This window comes from Podarcis vaucheri, assembly GCF_965113315.1.
Source record: "Podarcis vaucheri genome assembly, chromosome: 4".
Lineage (NCBI taxonomy): Eukaryota > Metazoa > Chordata > Lepidosauria > Squamata > Lacertidae > Podarcis > Podarcis vaucheri.
Genome location: NC_138762.1, coordinates 19,566,504 through 19,580,683, shown reverse-complemented (window position 1 = coordinate 19,580,683; position 14,180 = coordinate 19,566,504). Strand labels below are relative to the sequence as shown.

Below are 14,180 nucleotides of genomic sequence, written 5' to 3'. Positions count from 1 at the left end.
TAGGTACCACTCCGGCGGAAAGGTAAACAGCATTTCCGTGCGCTGCTCTGGTTTGCCAGAAGCGGCTCAGTCATGCTGGCCACATGACCCGGAAGCTGTACGCCGGCTCCCTCGGCCAGTAAAGCGAGATGAGTGCCACAACTCCAGCGTCGTCCGCGACTGGACCTACTGTATTTTTCGCTCTATAAGACGCACCAGACCACAAGACGCACCTAGTTTTTGGAGGAGGAAAACAAGAAAAAAAAAATTCTGAATCTCAGAAGCCAGAACAGCAAGAGGGATCGCTGTGCAGTGAAAGCAGCAATCCCTCTTGCTGTTCTGGCTTCTGGGATAGATGCGCAGCCTGCATTCACTCCATAAGATGCACACACATTTCCCCTTACTTTTTAGGAGGGAAAAAGTGAGTCTTATAGAGCAAAAAATACGGTAATTGTCAGGGGTCCCTTTACGTTTACCCTTTTAAATGTGGGGGGGGGGGGTAATAGGTTTGTTTCGGTTCTTGTTTTTGTTATGTATTTTGTGTTTTTTATCCAGGATTTTTATGTTGTGAACCGCACTGAAGGACAGTATTCAAATTTAATAATTAAATAATGATAGTAATAATAATAATAATAATTCCAGATGGATCTCCACCTGTTTATTTTCTGTGGCATTTTGTTGCCCTGGCTTACATTACAAAATAAATGCTTCACAGACTCAGCTAGGTGTATTTTGCAAAACAAAGAATCTGGTTGTGATCATTTTAGCACTCCCTTTCTGCTGCAGAATCCCCTTTTAGGGCTTAAGATCCCAGGACTGAAGCAGACCCCCAAAACCTGTTTAGGTTAACCCCAGTTTCATGATCTATCATCCTTGGGAAGCAGAGCTTTTTTCAGCTGGAGCTCACCAGAGCTCAGCTCCAGCACCCGTGGGTGCCATTCTAAGAGAACAAGGGAGAAGTTCATGGTAAGCTGCAGCTGATTTTTATGTTGTTCTCTTATTCTATTTTTAAATGCTTCTGGTTGTATTTCGTGTTTTTAATAGTTTGCAAACCACCCTGAGGACTTTGGCCATGAGCAGCGTGGAAAAGCAACAAATTATATTTTTGCCTATTGTTTCCTTTTCCTTGCTTTATTTCCTCCCTCCTCCTCTCTTGCAGCTGTTCCAGCGGCTTGAATATTTTGCTCCCTATTTCACCCGCAAATCCATCCACTACTAGCTCCAGCCCGCTAACCCAAGTGAGAAAGGAGCTCTTTGCCACTTATTAAAGCAGCAACCTAGGAAAGGGTGCTGCAATCGAAAGGAAATAGCAGGGCAGCAGCGTCACCTCGCGGCTGAAAAGAGAAAACTCAAAATAACTCCAAATATCTGTCTGTCTGTAGTTTTCTCTCAGGGGCTGGAGAGAGCTGCTCGATGCAAACACTGGAGTATTTCAGAATTTTAATATGTCTGCAATTGTCCATACCGAGCAGTTTCTAACTCAAACTTATTTTCATTTTGGTTTTATTTCTTTAAATGAAAAAAATATATATTTCTTTAAATGAAAAAAAAAAATGCACCGCCAGTGAGTGCCAAATTCAAGGCGATCTCTTGTGCATTGCCAAAACAAGAAGAGGAAGTGCATAATTCCCCAAATAGGGCACTGATTTGCACGGAATTTGCGCCCTCCGTTTTCTAGCTACAGTTCAGGTACCGTGCAAATTTAGGAATGAATGGCTAAAATTTCTGCATCAGATAATATTGTGCTTTGAAAGCATATTATTATTATTGCTCCGTATTATTATCTGTTTTGTGGTTTGTTTTTTTGTAATGTGATGTTTTAAACCGCCCTACAGATGAAGGGCGGTATACAAATTTAATCAATAATCGATAATAATATGAAGTAAACCCTGAAACAGTATCCCCCTTTCCTAGTTTGGGTGCTACCTTTTATATTTATTCTTCAAAGGGGAGGGGGCACATCCGCGCATGTTCCCCGTTGTTTGCAACGTTACCGCCGCACACACACACACCCCAAAAAAAAACCCAGGGGGAAAATGGTTTCCAGTGTGAACCCGGAAGCTTAATCACTGCGTGTAGGTGCGCGTCTCTACCATTATCAACTCTATGGAGGGGAGCGGGAAAAGGAACGCGAGCGGGAGAGGCGAAAGCGGGCTGCGCGTCAGCGCGCAAAATAAAAACGTGAGGAGATGGGGCAGGGAGCGGCCGGTCCCGGCAGGGAAGGGCGGCCAATCGCGGGCCGCCGCGTAGGAGGCGGGACCAAAAGAATAAATAAAAAAATAACACGCAGTTTGTGGCGGTGGGCGGGGCTTTTTAGGGCCCCGCCTCCTCTCCTGTTCGTATGTGAGCGCAGCTTTGGCGCCTCTCAGGTAAGAGAGAGAGAGAGGAAAAGGGCGCGCGCAGGAAAAAGAGAGGGGAGGGGTGGGGTCGCGTCGCGTCGCGTCGCGCGTGCCGGGTCCGTTGCTCCAGAGCGCGGGAATTCGAGGGCGGACTCTGGCGGGAACTGTCTGGCTGAGGGCGCTGGGAAGGGGAAACCTCAGCTCAGTGTGCATTTGCTTTAAACGAAACCGAAACCAGGCACAAGAGAAATTAATAAAGACCCACCAAATGTCAAAGAGAAAAACAACTGCCAGACTTTTAATAATAATAATAATATTTTTTATTTATGCCCCGTCCTCCCCAGCCAAGGCGGGGCTCAGGGCGGCTAACAAGCAATAATAAAAACAAGTTGAATGAATACAACTTAAAAACAACATTAAAATATCGAGACAGTAAAATGTTAAAATGAGGCCTCATCACAGGAGGAGAAAGGAAAAAGAAAGACATCTGAAGGCAGCCCTGTTTAGGGGGAGCTTTTATAATAGACTTGTATTTTAATATTCTGTTGGAAGCCACCCAGAATGGCTGGGGAAACCCAGCCAGATGGGCGTGGTATAAATAATAAATTATTATTATTATTATTGCCTTCAAGGTGGCGTCTGTAGTTTTAAAGGCAGCCATGGCCAGGATCGCCTCTGAGCATGTGGTGAAAGCTGAGGAAAGCTCCAATGGCCGGCACTTCCTTACTCCACTCCCCACAGATTCCCTTATTGTTTTTTCATATAGTTATTCCACCGCTTGGTTTTTTTTTAAAAAAATAAAACCTCAAAAGAGGTTTCCAGAAGACAAAAGCAAGTGAACCCACAGAAATTTGCAACCTTACATCTTACAACCCCTTGTGTCCCTAATCTGCCCTGTGTTCCTCTAAAGAAGGGCTGTATAGAAATTTAAGAGATAAAAAAAGTATAAATGTTTTAAAACGCACAGAAAAAGTTGACATCCTAAAGCAGATTACAATCCGCTCAGCTTTCTAAGCAATCTAGGTAGGCTTGTCAACAGGAATCTTAGAATCATAGAGTTGGAAGGGACCTCCAGGATCATCTAGTCCAGCCCCCTGAAATACAGGAATCTCAACTAAAGCATCGATGACAGATGGCCATCCAACCTCTGCTTAAAAAGTGTAGGAATCTAGGATGAACAGGGAGGAAGGACTTCTTTTTTGCTTCTTTTTTGATGTAATTTTATTTTTTGCATGTTACAGATGCTTTGCATTTTGGTTGTGAGCTGCCCTGGGGAACTGAAAATGGTGGGAAAGGCAAGAGTATATTAATGCTCTTTTTTAAAAAAATGCAAAAGGCACGGCCAGGCCAAGCTAAAAACCTGACCACGACCCGTTAGGGCTTACCAAGCGAGTCTCACAAAGCAGTTTGCATTAATACATGTATAAAAATAAACCATCCGTTTTGAGAAGTTGTGTATAAATCAAACAAACACAATGGGAAAATAATTGTTTTGAAAGCAAGGTCATTTATTTAAAGAAGTGGGATTCTGGCTGGGTTCTAGATAGAGTAGTAATGAAGGTTGAGCTGGAATAATGGTTGTAAGGGTTCAGATGGCCAGTCTGCAGGCCTTAATTTGAACTCCCTGGAGTAGGACACAAAGGTATATTAACAGGGAAAAGGTTGCCTCCGAACGTGTGCAGAGTTCTCTGTCACTGCTGAGAATCCATAAACGTTGCCTCGCTTTTTTACAATTGTATGTAAGGCCTCTAAGTGGAGTGAAGGCCTTCTGGAAAGGTTTGGGCCTTGGTACTTGTGCTGTAATTAATTATTTTAAAATTTATGCTCAGTTTCTTTTATTCCTCGTGTCATTTGTTACCGAATGTCTATTGCCCCTGTTTTATTTTGAGAGTTTGAAGTAAGAATTGAGCTGAACTTTAAAAGGAAACACATTGGTTGTTGGATCAGCTGAATGGTGGTTGCAGGGATTAAGAACGAAAGAAGAGTTGCTGGATCAGGCCAATGGCCCATCTTTCCCAGCATCCTGTTCTCACAGTGGCCAACCAAATGCGTGGGAAACCTGGAAGTGGGAACTGAGTGAAACAGCACTCTCCGCGCCTGTGATTTCCAGCAACTGGCAATCAGAGGCATAGTTTCTCTGACAGCAGAGGCAGAACATGGACATTGTGGCTAGTAGCCACTGATAGCCTTATAATCCTATTATTATTTTCCGATCTTCATTCAAAGCCATCCAAGTTACTGGCCATGACTGCCTCCTGTAGGGTCAGGTTCCATAGTTTATGCGCTACTAAGAGAAGGATTTTCTTCTGTCTTTCCTGAATCTTCCAACATTCAGCTGACTTCAAAAGAACAGGTTTTTTATTTTAAAATTTTTTATTTATTTTGATATTTAGGAGCTCACGCTTACTTAGCCCAATGAAGCATGGAGAGGTACAAAGCGGGAGAGTGTCAATGAGTGTGGGGAGGTATCGGCCATTTTCTGTTTTGTAATCTATTTAATTTTTAAAATTGTTTTTAATTAGATTTTTTAATTAATTAATTTCTCTAATCATTGTCCGTTTCTGGCAGGAAATGCCACCACAGCAGCTGATTCAGAACTTTCACTTTGAGCTGTATGGACTTCTTAAAATAGAAGATTTGCATTAACTGAAACAGGCTTCTCGGCACTTTCACCCTTATCTCTTCCTTAATTTTGTGGTCGTGTGTTTTCAAATATTTGCTAGCTGATTTCACTTGGTGTGGAGAAAGAGGAATCTGATGCAAGTGAGCCCACTTTACAGAGATTTACAGCAGTATAGGTCAGCTGTGATGGTATTAATTTAAAATGTTGCTTATAAGGTTCCACTGCCTGTGCAAGATAAAACAGAAGAGATTTTTCAACTTCCCCACAATTTAACTTGTTAAATTTAAGTCTCAGGTTAGGAGAATCCCACTTTCTATTTTTGCGGGGGGGGGGTGGACTTTTTTATCCAAGCCTGCAGTTCCCTGAATTCACAACTATATTTTGATTTGATTTCTTAGTAAGTCCTTATGGAACCAAATTCCGAAAACAGAAGATATGAAACGAGGAGAAATGCAAGAGCAAAAGAACCGGTAGCCAAATCTCGGATTGACTGGCAGCGAACTAAGGGAAGATGTATATTGTTTGATAGCGAGGAAGAGAGTGATGAAATTACATCAGCATCAGAAAAAGAACTTGAAACCAGTTCAGATGATGATTCAGATGAGAGAGAGAAAGGTGAACCCATACACAATGAGGATAAAGATGAAACTTCGGTGAACGCAGGTGGCCTTCCAGATGTTGAGACAGGTGGTGATTGTTCAGCAGGAGAGGACGTAGATGAAGAAAGCATCAACCTTGGGAAACGCAAGAGATCTCGGAGAACCGTACTGTATGACAGCGACGATAGTGACAATAGTGACATTGTTAGAAAAGTGATTGCCAAACGCAGTTGCATAATCGATGAGAACGACTTGTCCACTGAACACACATCACCTGCAGAAAAAGAAGCAAAGAGAAAACAAGGCAGGCTAATGAAACTGCAGGAACTGTCCCAACGGCGATCTACTCGAGCTTCCGGCCTCAGTGAATGTCATGAGGTACATTTTTTATTCATTTGCAGAATGTATTGTGGTGCTTGCTGTTCTCGTGCAGATTTGGTGCACGTGAGAACTTTCATTGGAAAATGCTAAAAGTAAAAAGGAACTGCTGCTACTTATTGCAGGAACTCATACAGTATACTACTAGGCCCAGTCCCTGAACCAGAAATAATCTTGACTTGGCTCTGGTATTGTTATGGCAACAACTTTACTGAAAACAGGAAGGTGACCGCCTTGCATTTTGGCTTCTCTCTACTTCCCAAGCTAGGACAAGTTATCTGAAATTGTACAGGCACCTTTTTACATCAAGGCAGTGATGCCAGTTCAATTGTTGAAAGTAGCCATGGTCTATTACCCTACCTTGGGTGGTAATGGGTGTTTGGAAGTGGTTTGCCAGTGCTTTTAAAAGTGTGTGTGTATAAAATATGCTTGAAACCACTTGAAGCATGTGTAGTGTTGAGCTCTTTCAATTAATTTTGTTTGATTTGCTCATTGCAGAAAGCTGAAAGTCTATAAATTTTGTTAATAAGCCTGATTTGAAATGAGGGTTGAATAATTTCAATTGCAAATATATGAAATGATCTGGGCCCTGCACTCATCCTCTGATGCCCTTCTTCGTGTGCCTCCTCTGCAAGAGGTCGGGAAGGTGGCAACAGGAGAACCAGCCTTTTTTGCACTGGCTTACCGTTTGTGGAATGCTCTCACTAGGGAGGGTTGCCTCACTCCTTCATTACGTATCTTGAGGCGCTGGGTGAAAATGTTGCTCTTCTCCCAAGCCTTTGGCTGATTAAACAATTATGGCCTTTTAAACTGGGGTTGGGGGTATTTTTTTGTTTGTTATTATGTTATATAATTTTGTGTGTTTATATTCTAAACTGCCCTGTGATCCTTGAATGATGGGCAATATGGAAAGTTAGTTATTAATAATAATATGTTATGGTAACACAAATGAATTTAAATAAAGGATTCAAATAAGCCTCTGCTTCTTAATGTCACTAGGATTCTGAAGAGGATGTGATAATAGAAGATGATTCTTCCCATTCATCTCTCACACCTGCTGAAATCAGTGATGCATCTGAGGTTGACAGCATGAAAGATTTCATAGTTGAGGAGGAGGAGGAGGAGGAGCTGGAACAAGAAAACTTTGAGGAAGACAAGAGCCAGTCACAAAAGAAAAAGCAAGCTATGTCAGGCACATTGCTGCAGAAGTGCTTTCCATACTGTAAGGTTAAAATAAAAATCCTGTAAACATCATTTATGTAGTGTCACAATACAATATTTATTAGAGCCCCACCAAACATTATTTTTTCCATGTAGGTAACTTATGTAAATCATCAGTCTGACAACCATACTGATATTTTTATTTCTTACAGTGGCCCATGTTGATCATTTTGTCCATTTCCAAAGAGTTGTAGAGGCGTTTCTCATCAATGCAGTTGACAATAACTTTTTGATCTCATTATATGGTAAGCAAATGTGGATTTTCTTAATCAAAAGGCTTTTTAATCACCTTTTAAAATTATTATTGAAGCAAATAAGTGTGTTACTATACGTAGCTTTGTGAAACTAACCAAGCATATGATAATTTGATTTCCTTCTCTTTCCAACAGAGGGGAGAAGACAAAAGAAGTATGCAAAAGAAATGTTGACTTCCCTTCGCTTCTTCGACAATGATTTTGTTCGACCTCGTCTTGACAATTTAGTGGCGAGAAGTCGCTGGACACAAAAATATACGGTATTGGGGTATTGTTCAATGTTCTTATAAATGACTCTGATGAGGTGGTGCCTTTCAGATGTGCAGATGGCTTGAAGCTGATAGGGATAGCTAACACCATGTTATAGAAGATAGCATCAAAGTGATACTGACAGGCTGGAACACTGGACTGAAAACTGATGGGAATTGGAAGAGGATGTATTAATTATATCTACTTCTCTGTAGACCCATGTATGTGGGTTAACAAACAAAGGAATATGACTGCAAACCTGTATTCAAAGTGCAGGGCTTAGCAGACTCTCCGATGGGGAACACCACTGAGCCTAGGGCTTGCCAATCGGAAGGTCGGCAGTTCGAATCCCCGCAACAGGGTGAGCTCCCGTTGCTTGGTCCTAGCTGTTGCCAACCTAGCAGTTCAAAAGCACGTCAAGTGCAAGTAGATAAATAAGTACTGCTCCGGCGGGAAGGTAAGCGGCGTTTCCATGTGCTGCTCTGGTTTGCCAGAAGCGGCTTGTCATGCTGGCCACATGACCCGGAAGCTGTACGCCGGCTCCCTCGGCCAATAAAGCGAGACGAGCGCCGCAACCCCAGAGTCGGCCATAACTGGAGCTAATGGTCAGGGGTATCTTTACCTTTAAACCTTTTCTTTATCCTGTGTCAGCTGTGTGCAGCAGCAGACTTCCTTCCGCCCGTCTGTGCAGTTAATAGACAACACACTGAAATAAGTTTGTAATTTTTTTACTTACAGATTTAAGGTATCAGTTATGCATTGTACTATGTGGCAACAATGGAAATTGCAGACAAAAATATTATTGGGTAGAACTAGAACAATGTTGCACATCCTCCTTCCATGGCTCACATTGTGAAGGAAGAGAAGGAACACGTCACTTCCTCACAGGGGGTGAGGGGGCAATGACCTAACTGAGCTTACTCTAGAAATTAAGAGCTCTGTGGTCCTTAACCAAGCAGTTGAAATTAAACAGATAAATATATGAATGTTTAGTATTGTTGAATTGCAATAGTTGATTCTGTGGAACAAGTGACCAGCAAAATTTCCAACCAGATATCTTTTTTCCAGAAACGGGTGGATAGTTATCCTGACATCCGCATAGTTGAGGGAATTGGAGAGGACCATTCCTGTCAGGCCTGCGAACTGCAGAGGCACTGTAGGTTCACAGTGATTCTGTCAGGGAAATCATACGATCGTGAGACAATGCAAGTAGACGACTTCATGTCAGATAACAAGCAGGTAAATTTTGTTCCCAGGCTACAAAACTGCTAAGAACCAAAAAGTTAAAATGCATTGCATATTTATTTTTTTTTGTGAGATGTTGATGTTAATATCTTTTAGCCTCATGCTTCTTTTTAGTCTACTTTTGGGTAATGGGTTTTAGGCAGTGGTTTCAAAGATTTCTGTTGCTTGTATTAGTGGCTAAGTATATAATACTTGAAAATCCCAGATGGCTATGAGAAATTTCCTCTATAGTGCTTGTTTATGAACAAGCTGATCATTATGATATCCTTAAAACTACATTCTATCAAGAAGTATATAGCAAGCTTTACTAAGAATAATTGATGTCTATATGCTAATTAATATACTTGCAAATAATAATCCTGACATAAATTTTGGGGTAATTTGATTTTTTTAAAATTAGATTCATCTTCTCTGTGTGTATATCTAGATCTAGATATATAATGTCAACAAGATAGTTCAGGCGGTTAGATCATGACGCTGATAATGCCAAGGCTGCAGGTTTGATCCCTATATGGGGCAGCTGTATATCCTTGCATTGCAGGGGGTTGGATGAGATGATCCTCAGGGTCTGAGTTCCAACTCTACAGTTCTATCTGTTAGAGAGACCAAGGCTTATGGTATAACAGTAACTTGTATACTTGGCCTATTATTTATATGTGAAAAATTATCCCTAAACCTTGATCTTCAGAATTCCCTATAAATCGACAGTGCTTGGGTTGGTTTGACTATATGTGTAAACTGATCAATGGTTTATCTGACTTCATATATAAACCAAGTAGATAGTCTTAGATAGTTGTACAAATAAGCTAAGCATGAGAACTGAATTGGTGCACTCCAGAGGCTTTGATTTTGCAATGTGAGAATTATATACTTCCAAGAGTATTCGGTCAAACTCCAGTGGTGTGTTGACAATATCTGTTGTACATATGTGCAGTTTTAACTGGGCTAGTGTACCCATGGGGCTCCTAATTTCATATTCCCTAACTTTCTCAAGCAGAGTGACTCTTTAGATTTACACTGGTGTGACTGTTCTACTGTATAAACCTAGGCTTTGCAGTGTTTATGTTCTATAACCAGGGTTTTTTTAAAAAAAAAAAATTCCCTTGCAATTCAGCTAGTGTTGAACAGGGTATGCTTTGTGAATTACAGGTAATAAGTGCATACCAACAAAGATTTAATCCTTTTAATTTATTATTTCAAACATTTCGCAGCCCCAGTGGCACTGGTATTAGAACTGATTAAAGCAAGTGATCACCTCTGTGCCTTCCTGAATTGACATTCTTAGGGTAGCAGTGGAAAAAAAGGGTCTGTTTTCATTTATGCCAGTGATGCCTTTGGAAAAGTGGCGAGTGTGGAAGTTAGATTCAATTAGATATCGATAAATGTCCTGCTCAGGTTTTGTCATACCTTACTTGTTTAATTGATGAGACTATTGCATTGCCCATTATTGCCCAAGACCTGCCCAGTAAAAGAGCTTTCCTTTTAATAATACAGGCGTTGCAGATTGGCATTGTGTGTAGAAACCGTACTGAAGTTTATCACAACCTGAAACATTTTAAATACAAGCTGTATCAGAATTGCTGCTCTCTAATGACAAGCAATGGATTCCAGGATGCACCAGTCAAAGATACAGTGTACAGAGTTTTCACACAGCAGAATAATGAAGGCTGGATTAAACAGGTACAGTAGAACTGATTGTACATAAATTCTATTGTTTTGAAAGCAGGGGAAATTAATAATCAGTACAGCGCTTAGTATTTTGTGGACAGAACTGTAGGCCATTCAGGTGTGGAGGGTGAAGAAAGTAAGAGGGTAAATTTAAGTGCTCATAAAGTGCAGTTTCAGGAAAAGTTGACTGAAAGTAGCTCCTGCTTTGAAATTAGTCCAGCTGTACCTCCTATAATGATTAATGTGATCATATTTCTGCAGGGTTATATTTACCAACATAATAATTACCCAATGCCATGATCCTAGAAAGCAAGCCCTGTTTTTAAACCAATGAGATTTTGTTTAAAAGACTACAGAAGATTCTGGACTTGTTTCCAATATTGTTAGTGTGTCATTTTGTGATTAGGCAGTGAACAAAAGGATAAAATGAGAGCGGGAGCCTTGCATAGAGGTTGCTGCATCCTCTCTGATCCTGGCAACTGTGCCACTTTGTTCAGACTCCTTGCTAGGCTGTATTTAACCTGCTAAAAGTATGCCATCCTGCTGCTTTCACTACTTCAGCAAATTTAAAGACTAGAATACAGCAGTTTGCTTTTTAAAAAGCTTTCTATAGCAGACAGCTTTATATTATTAAAAGAAAAAAAATCCTAGGGGTCAAGATTACTCCTTTCTGGGAGAATTTTAAGACCAGCTGTAGCAGGTATTGCAAAAGGTATATTTAGATCAATATAGGCAGGTGTGGGATTTGTCTTGCATGAGGCTCATCAATAAAGTTTCCAAGAGAGCATGACTTACATCCCTTTCACACTTGTATACAAGGCATAATTTTGACAGGTGCAATCTTGTGTGATGGAAAGAAGATGTTACTATCAAAATTGTGCACTATGCTGCTGTTAAAGCGAGGAATTCATTAGTGATCTGAAACCAATATACTGAAACCAGTATAGAAGCTAGGTTGTTGACTGGGACATCCCACTGCCAACATGCAGTATAAGGTTTTTGCTGAGGGAGCTGCACTGGCTGCCAATAGGCTACCACAGGCATAGGCAAACTCGGCCCTTCAGATGTTTTTTGGGACTACAAGTCCTATCATCCCTTGCTAACAGTACCAGTTGTCAGGGATGATGGGAATTGTAGTCCCAAAACATCTGGAGGGCTGAGTTTGCCTATGCCTGGGCTACCAGGTGCAATTCAAGGATTTGCTTTTAGTATTTCAACATTTTGGGACCAGATTACCTAAGTGAACACCTTGCCACATCCATCCCTGCCGAGAAACTGCGCTCCTCAGTTGGGGCACTACTAAGAGAGAAGTACCTAGCATTTTGACATTTTGGTGGCTTTTGAAATACATATTTGTTCTAAGAAGGCTTTCCCTGAAGTGTGGCCCAATCATTGTGTGGAATAATAATTCTACAACTGTATAAATGGTTTTGCTGCTTTTAGTTTACTGGGTTTCTAATCTTTTTTTATTACTGCACATTGCTTCAGTAACTTTTTAATTGGTTTATAAGTGTGCAAATGAAATTTAAAAGGAACATAAAAAGTTCCACCTTTAATTTAGGTCTGCTAAAATGATACTTTGTTTTCTTTTGTTTGAAGCAATATTCTGAACTTCAGAAGTACATGGTACGTGCTGAAAACTTCCAAGACGAAAAAAAAGACTTGATGTCATTTTTTTAAAAAGGCATCTGCTTACAAACGTGCTTTCCCTTGACTGGTGATAGTATTTGAATATCATGCTGCGTTCCAGCTGTTTTTCTTTTTACTGCAAGACAATCAATGTGCCTGTATGTTGGTATGGATACTAATAAGTTAATGTGTATTTCTTTTTCATAGTTCATTTTAATTATCAAAATAATCATCTAAGGACATTTTTATAGTGGAAGTCATCTCTTCTGTGTTCTTGAACACCAGGCAGCTCAGCTTAATGATCTAAAATGAAAAACAGTCTCTGAATAACCCGGGTGTTCATTCAGGAAATGTAATTTTATGCGCAGTGATGCCCAGGTGAATTGTGCCAGTGTATGAAAAATGCTTGGCTTCAATTCTTTTTGAAAGAGGAAAGGTCCACATGGTGAGAAGCCCAAAGGCTGTAATATACATACTGCTTTCCCAGCACAGTGTTTAAAACCAGCTGTAAACCAGGTACATTCCCACCCCCCAGGACACAGGGCAGTAACAAATTAGCTCTCTAAAACCAACAGGCCATCATTGTTTATGCATCCTGGAGACCCAGAATTCATGGACTTGCATTTAGCCGGCTGAGCGGTAAAAGAAATAAATATCTTTACACTGCTAGCAATATCCGTTTTCCATTTCTGTAGCATTTGGAAGGGAAGATGCTTTACAAGACTGATATGCAGAGGCTTCTGCTCATTCTGTATAACGTAATACCCAGTTGGGTCTGTTTCCATTTTGGAGTCAGGGAATTTGATGAATGCTCAGTTCTGGGCACCACAATTCAAGAAGGACACTGACAAACTGGAACGTGTCCAGAGGAGGGCAACCAAAATGGTCAAAGGCCTGGAAACGATGCCTTATGAGGAACGGTTAAGGGAGCTGGGCATGTTTAGCCTGGAGAAGAGGAGGTTAAGGGGTGACATGATAGCCATGTTCAAATATATAAAAGGATGTCACATAGAGGAGGGAGAAAAGTTGTTTTCTGCTGCTCCAGAGAAGCGGACACGGAGCAATGGAACCAAACTACAAGAAAGAAGATTCCACCTAAACATTAGGAAGAACTTCCTGACAGTAAGAGCTGTTTGACAGTGGAATTTGCTGCCAAGGAGTGTGGTGGAGTCTCCTACTTTGGAGGTCTTTAAGCAGAGGCTTGACAACCATATGTCAGGAGTGCTCTGATGGTGTTTCCTGCTTGGCAGGGGGTTGGACTCGATGGCCCTTGTGGTCTCTTCCAACTCTATGATTCTATGATTCTATGATCAGCTTGACACTGACTGTTCGGTAGCAGCTTCAGTTAGACTATTGGCAAGTGGGGTCTGCAAAACAGTCTTCAAGCGTGCAGTGATTGTGCTCAGGGTTCCAGCTATGCCCTTTTCCAGGATTCACATGCATATACTATTTTCTGGGCTCCCCCACTCCAACAGCCAACTAGTATTCTATAGCTACTGAGCATGCATAGTCCTCATTGGGCTGTTTCAGGTTTGTTTCGCTCACTTTAGTGTCTTCCCCACTGCCCTGTTCATCTTTTTTTCTCCTCCTGAAAACCGCGGACCTTTCCCACGCCTGCTGCACAAGGATCCACACTTGGGAAATGAATTTGCTCTTAAGTGTATATGGGATGATGGCCCAGTGCATACTTCAGAGGAGTTCAGAGTTCACTCAGAGCACCCTTCCTGTATATTAGCTTGGATAGGTGAGTTGGGCAGCCTTGATATATATGAATTACAGATCAGAGACACATCCAGTTTTTGATTGTGGGCAATATGAAGAGTAGGAAGCCTTTGGCCTCTAATTCAGGCATACAGTAAGCTGGGGTCTTTAATGAACAGGTGTGCTTTCTTCCTCTTCAGTAAGCTGAATAGATGGTGTTTCTGCTCTGTTCATTTCCACTGTGTCACCTGTGTGAAAGGCTATAGCTCAATGGTAATCTTCTTTTGCGTGCAAA

The 14,180-nt window shown here is 41.2% G+C and overlaps 1 protein-coding gene across 3 annotated transcripts; it reads left to right on the top strand.

Moving 5' to 3' along the window:
- Positions 1-2,192: 2,192 nt before the first annotated feature.
- Positions 2,193-12,857, top strand: CCDC82 (coiled-coil domain containing 82). 3 transcript variants are annotated; one of them, XM_082219410.1, is made up of 9 exons: positions 3,487-3,821; positions 4,887-5,018; positions 5,340-5,918; positions 6,918-7,140; positions 7,292-7,384; positions 7,529-7,653; positions 8,711-8,881; positions 10,382-10,567; positions 12,155-12,857. In XM_082219410.1, exons 3-9 carry the CDS (start codon positions 5,349-5,351, stop codon positions 12,233-12,235), a joined length of 1,449 nt encoding a protein of 482 aa, XP_082075536.1. In that variant the 5' UTR covers positions 3,487-3,821; positions 4,887-5,018; positions 5,340-5,348; the 3' UTR covers positions 12,236-12,857. The 3 variants fall into 3 exon arrangements, with proteins under 3 accessions (XP_082075534.1, XP_082075536.1, XP_082075535.1); XM_082219408.1 differs by lacking the exons at positions 3,487-3,821; positions 4,887-5,018 and adding an exon at positions 2,193-2,348; XM_082219409.1 differs by lacking the exon at positions 3,487-3,821 and having other exon boundaries at positions 4,624-5,018.
- The last annotated feature ends 1,323 nt before the right edge of the window (positions 12,858-14,180 follow it).

Bases quoted from the DNA above. Each gene is read 5' to 3' on its own strand.
- CCDC82 (XM_082219408.1), top strand. From the start codon at position 5,349: ATGGAACCAAATTCCGAAAACAGAAGATATGAAACGAGGAGAAATGCA. The intron at 5,919-6,917 runs GTACATTTTTTA...TAATGTCACTAG, and splicing joins GCCTCAGTGAATGTCATGAG to GATTCTGAAGAGGATGTGAT. The intron at 10,568-12,154 runs GTACAGTAGAAC...TTTTGTTTGAAG, and splicing joins ATGAAGGCTGGATTAAACAG to CAATATTCTGAACTTCAGAA.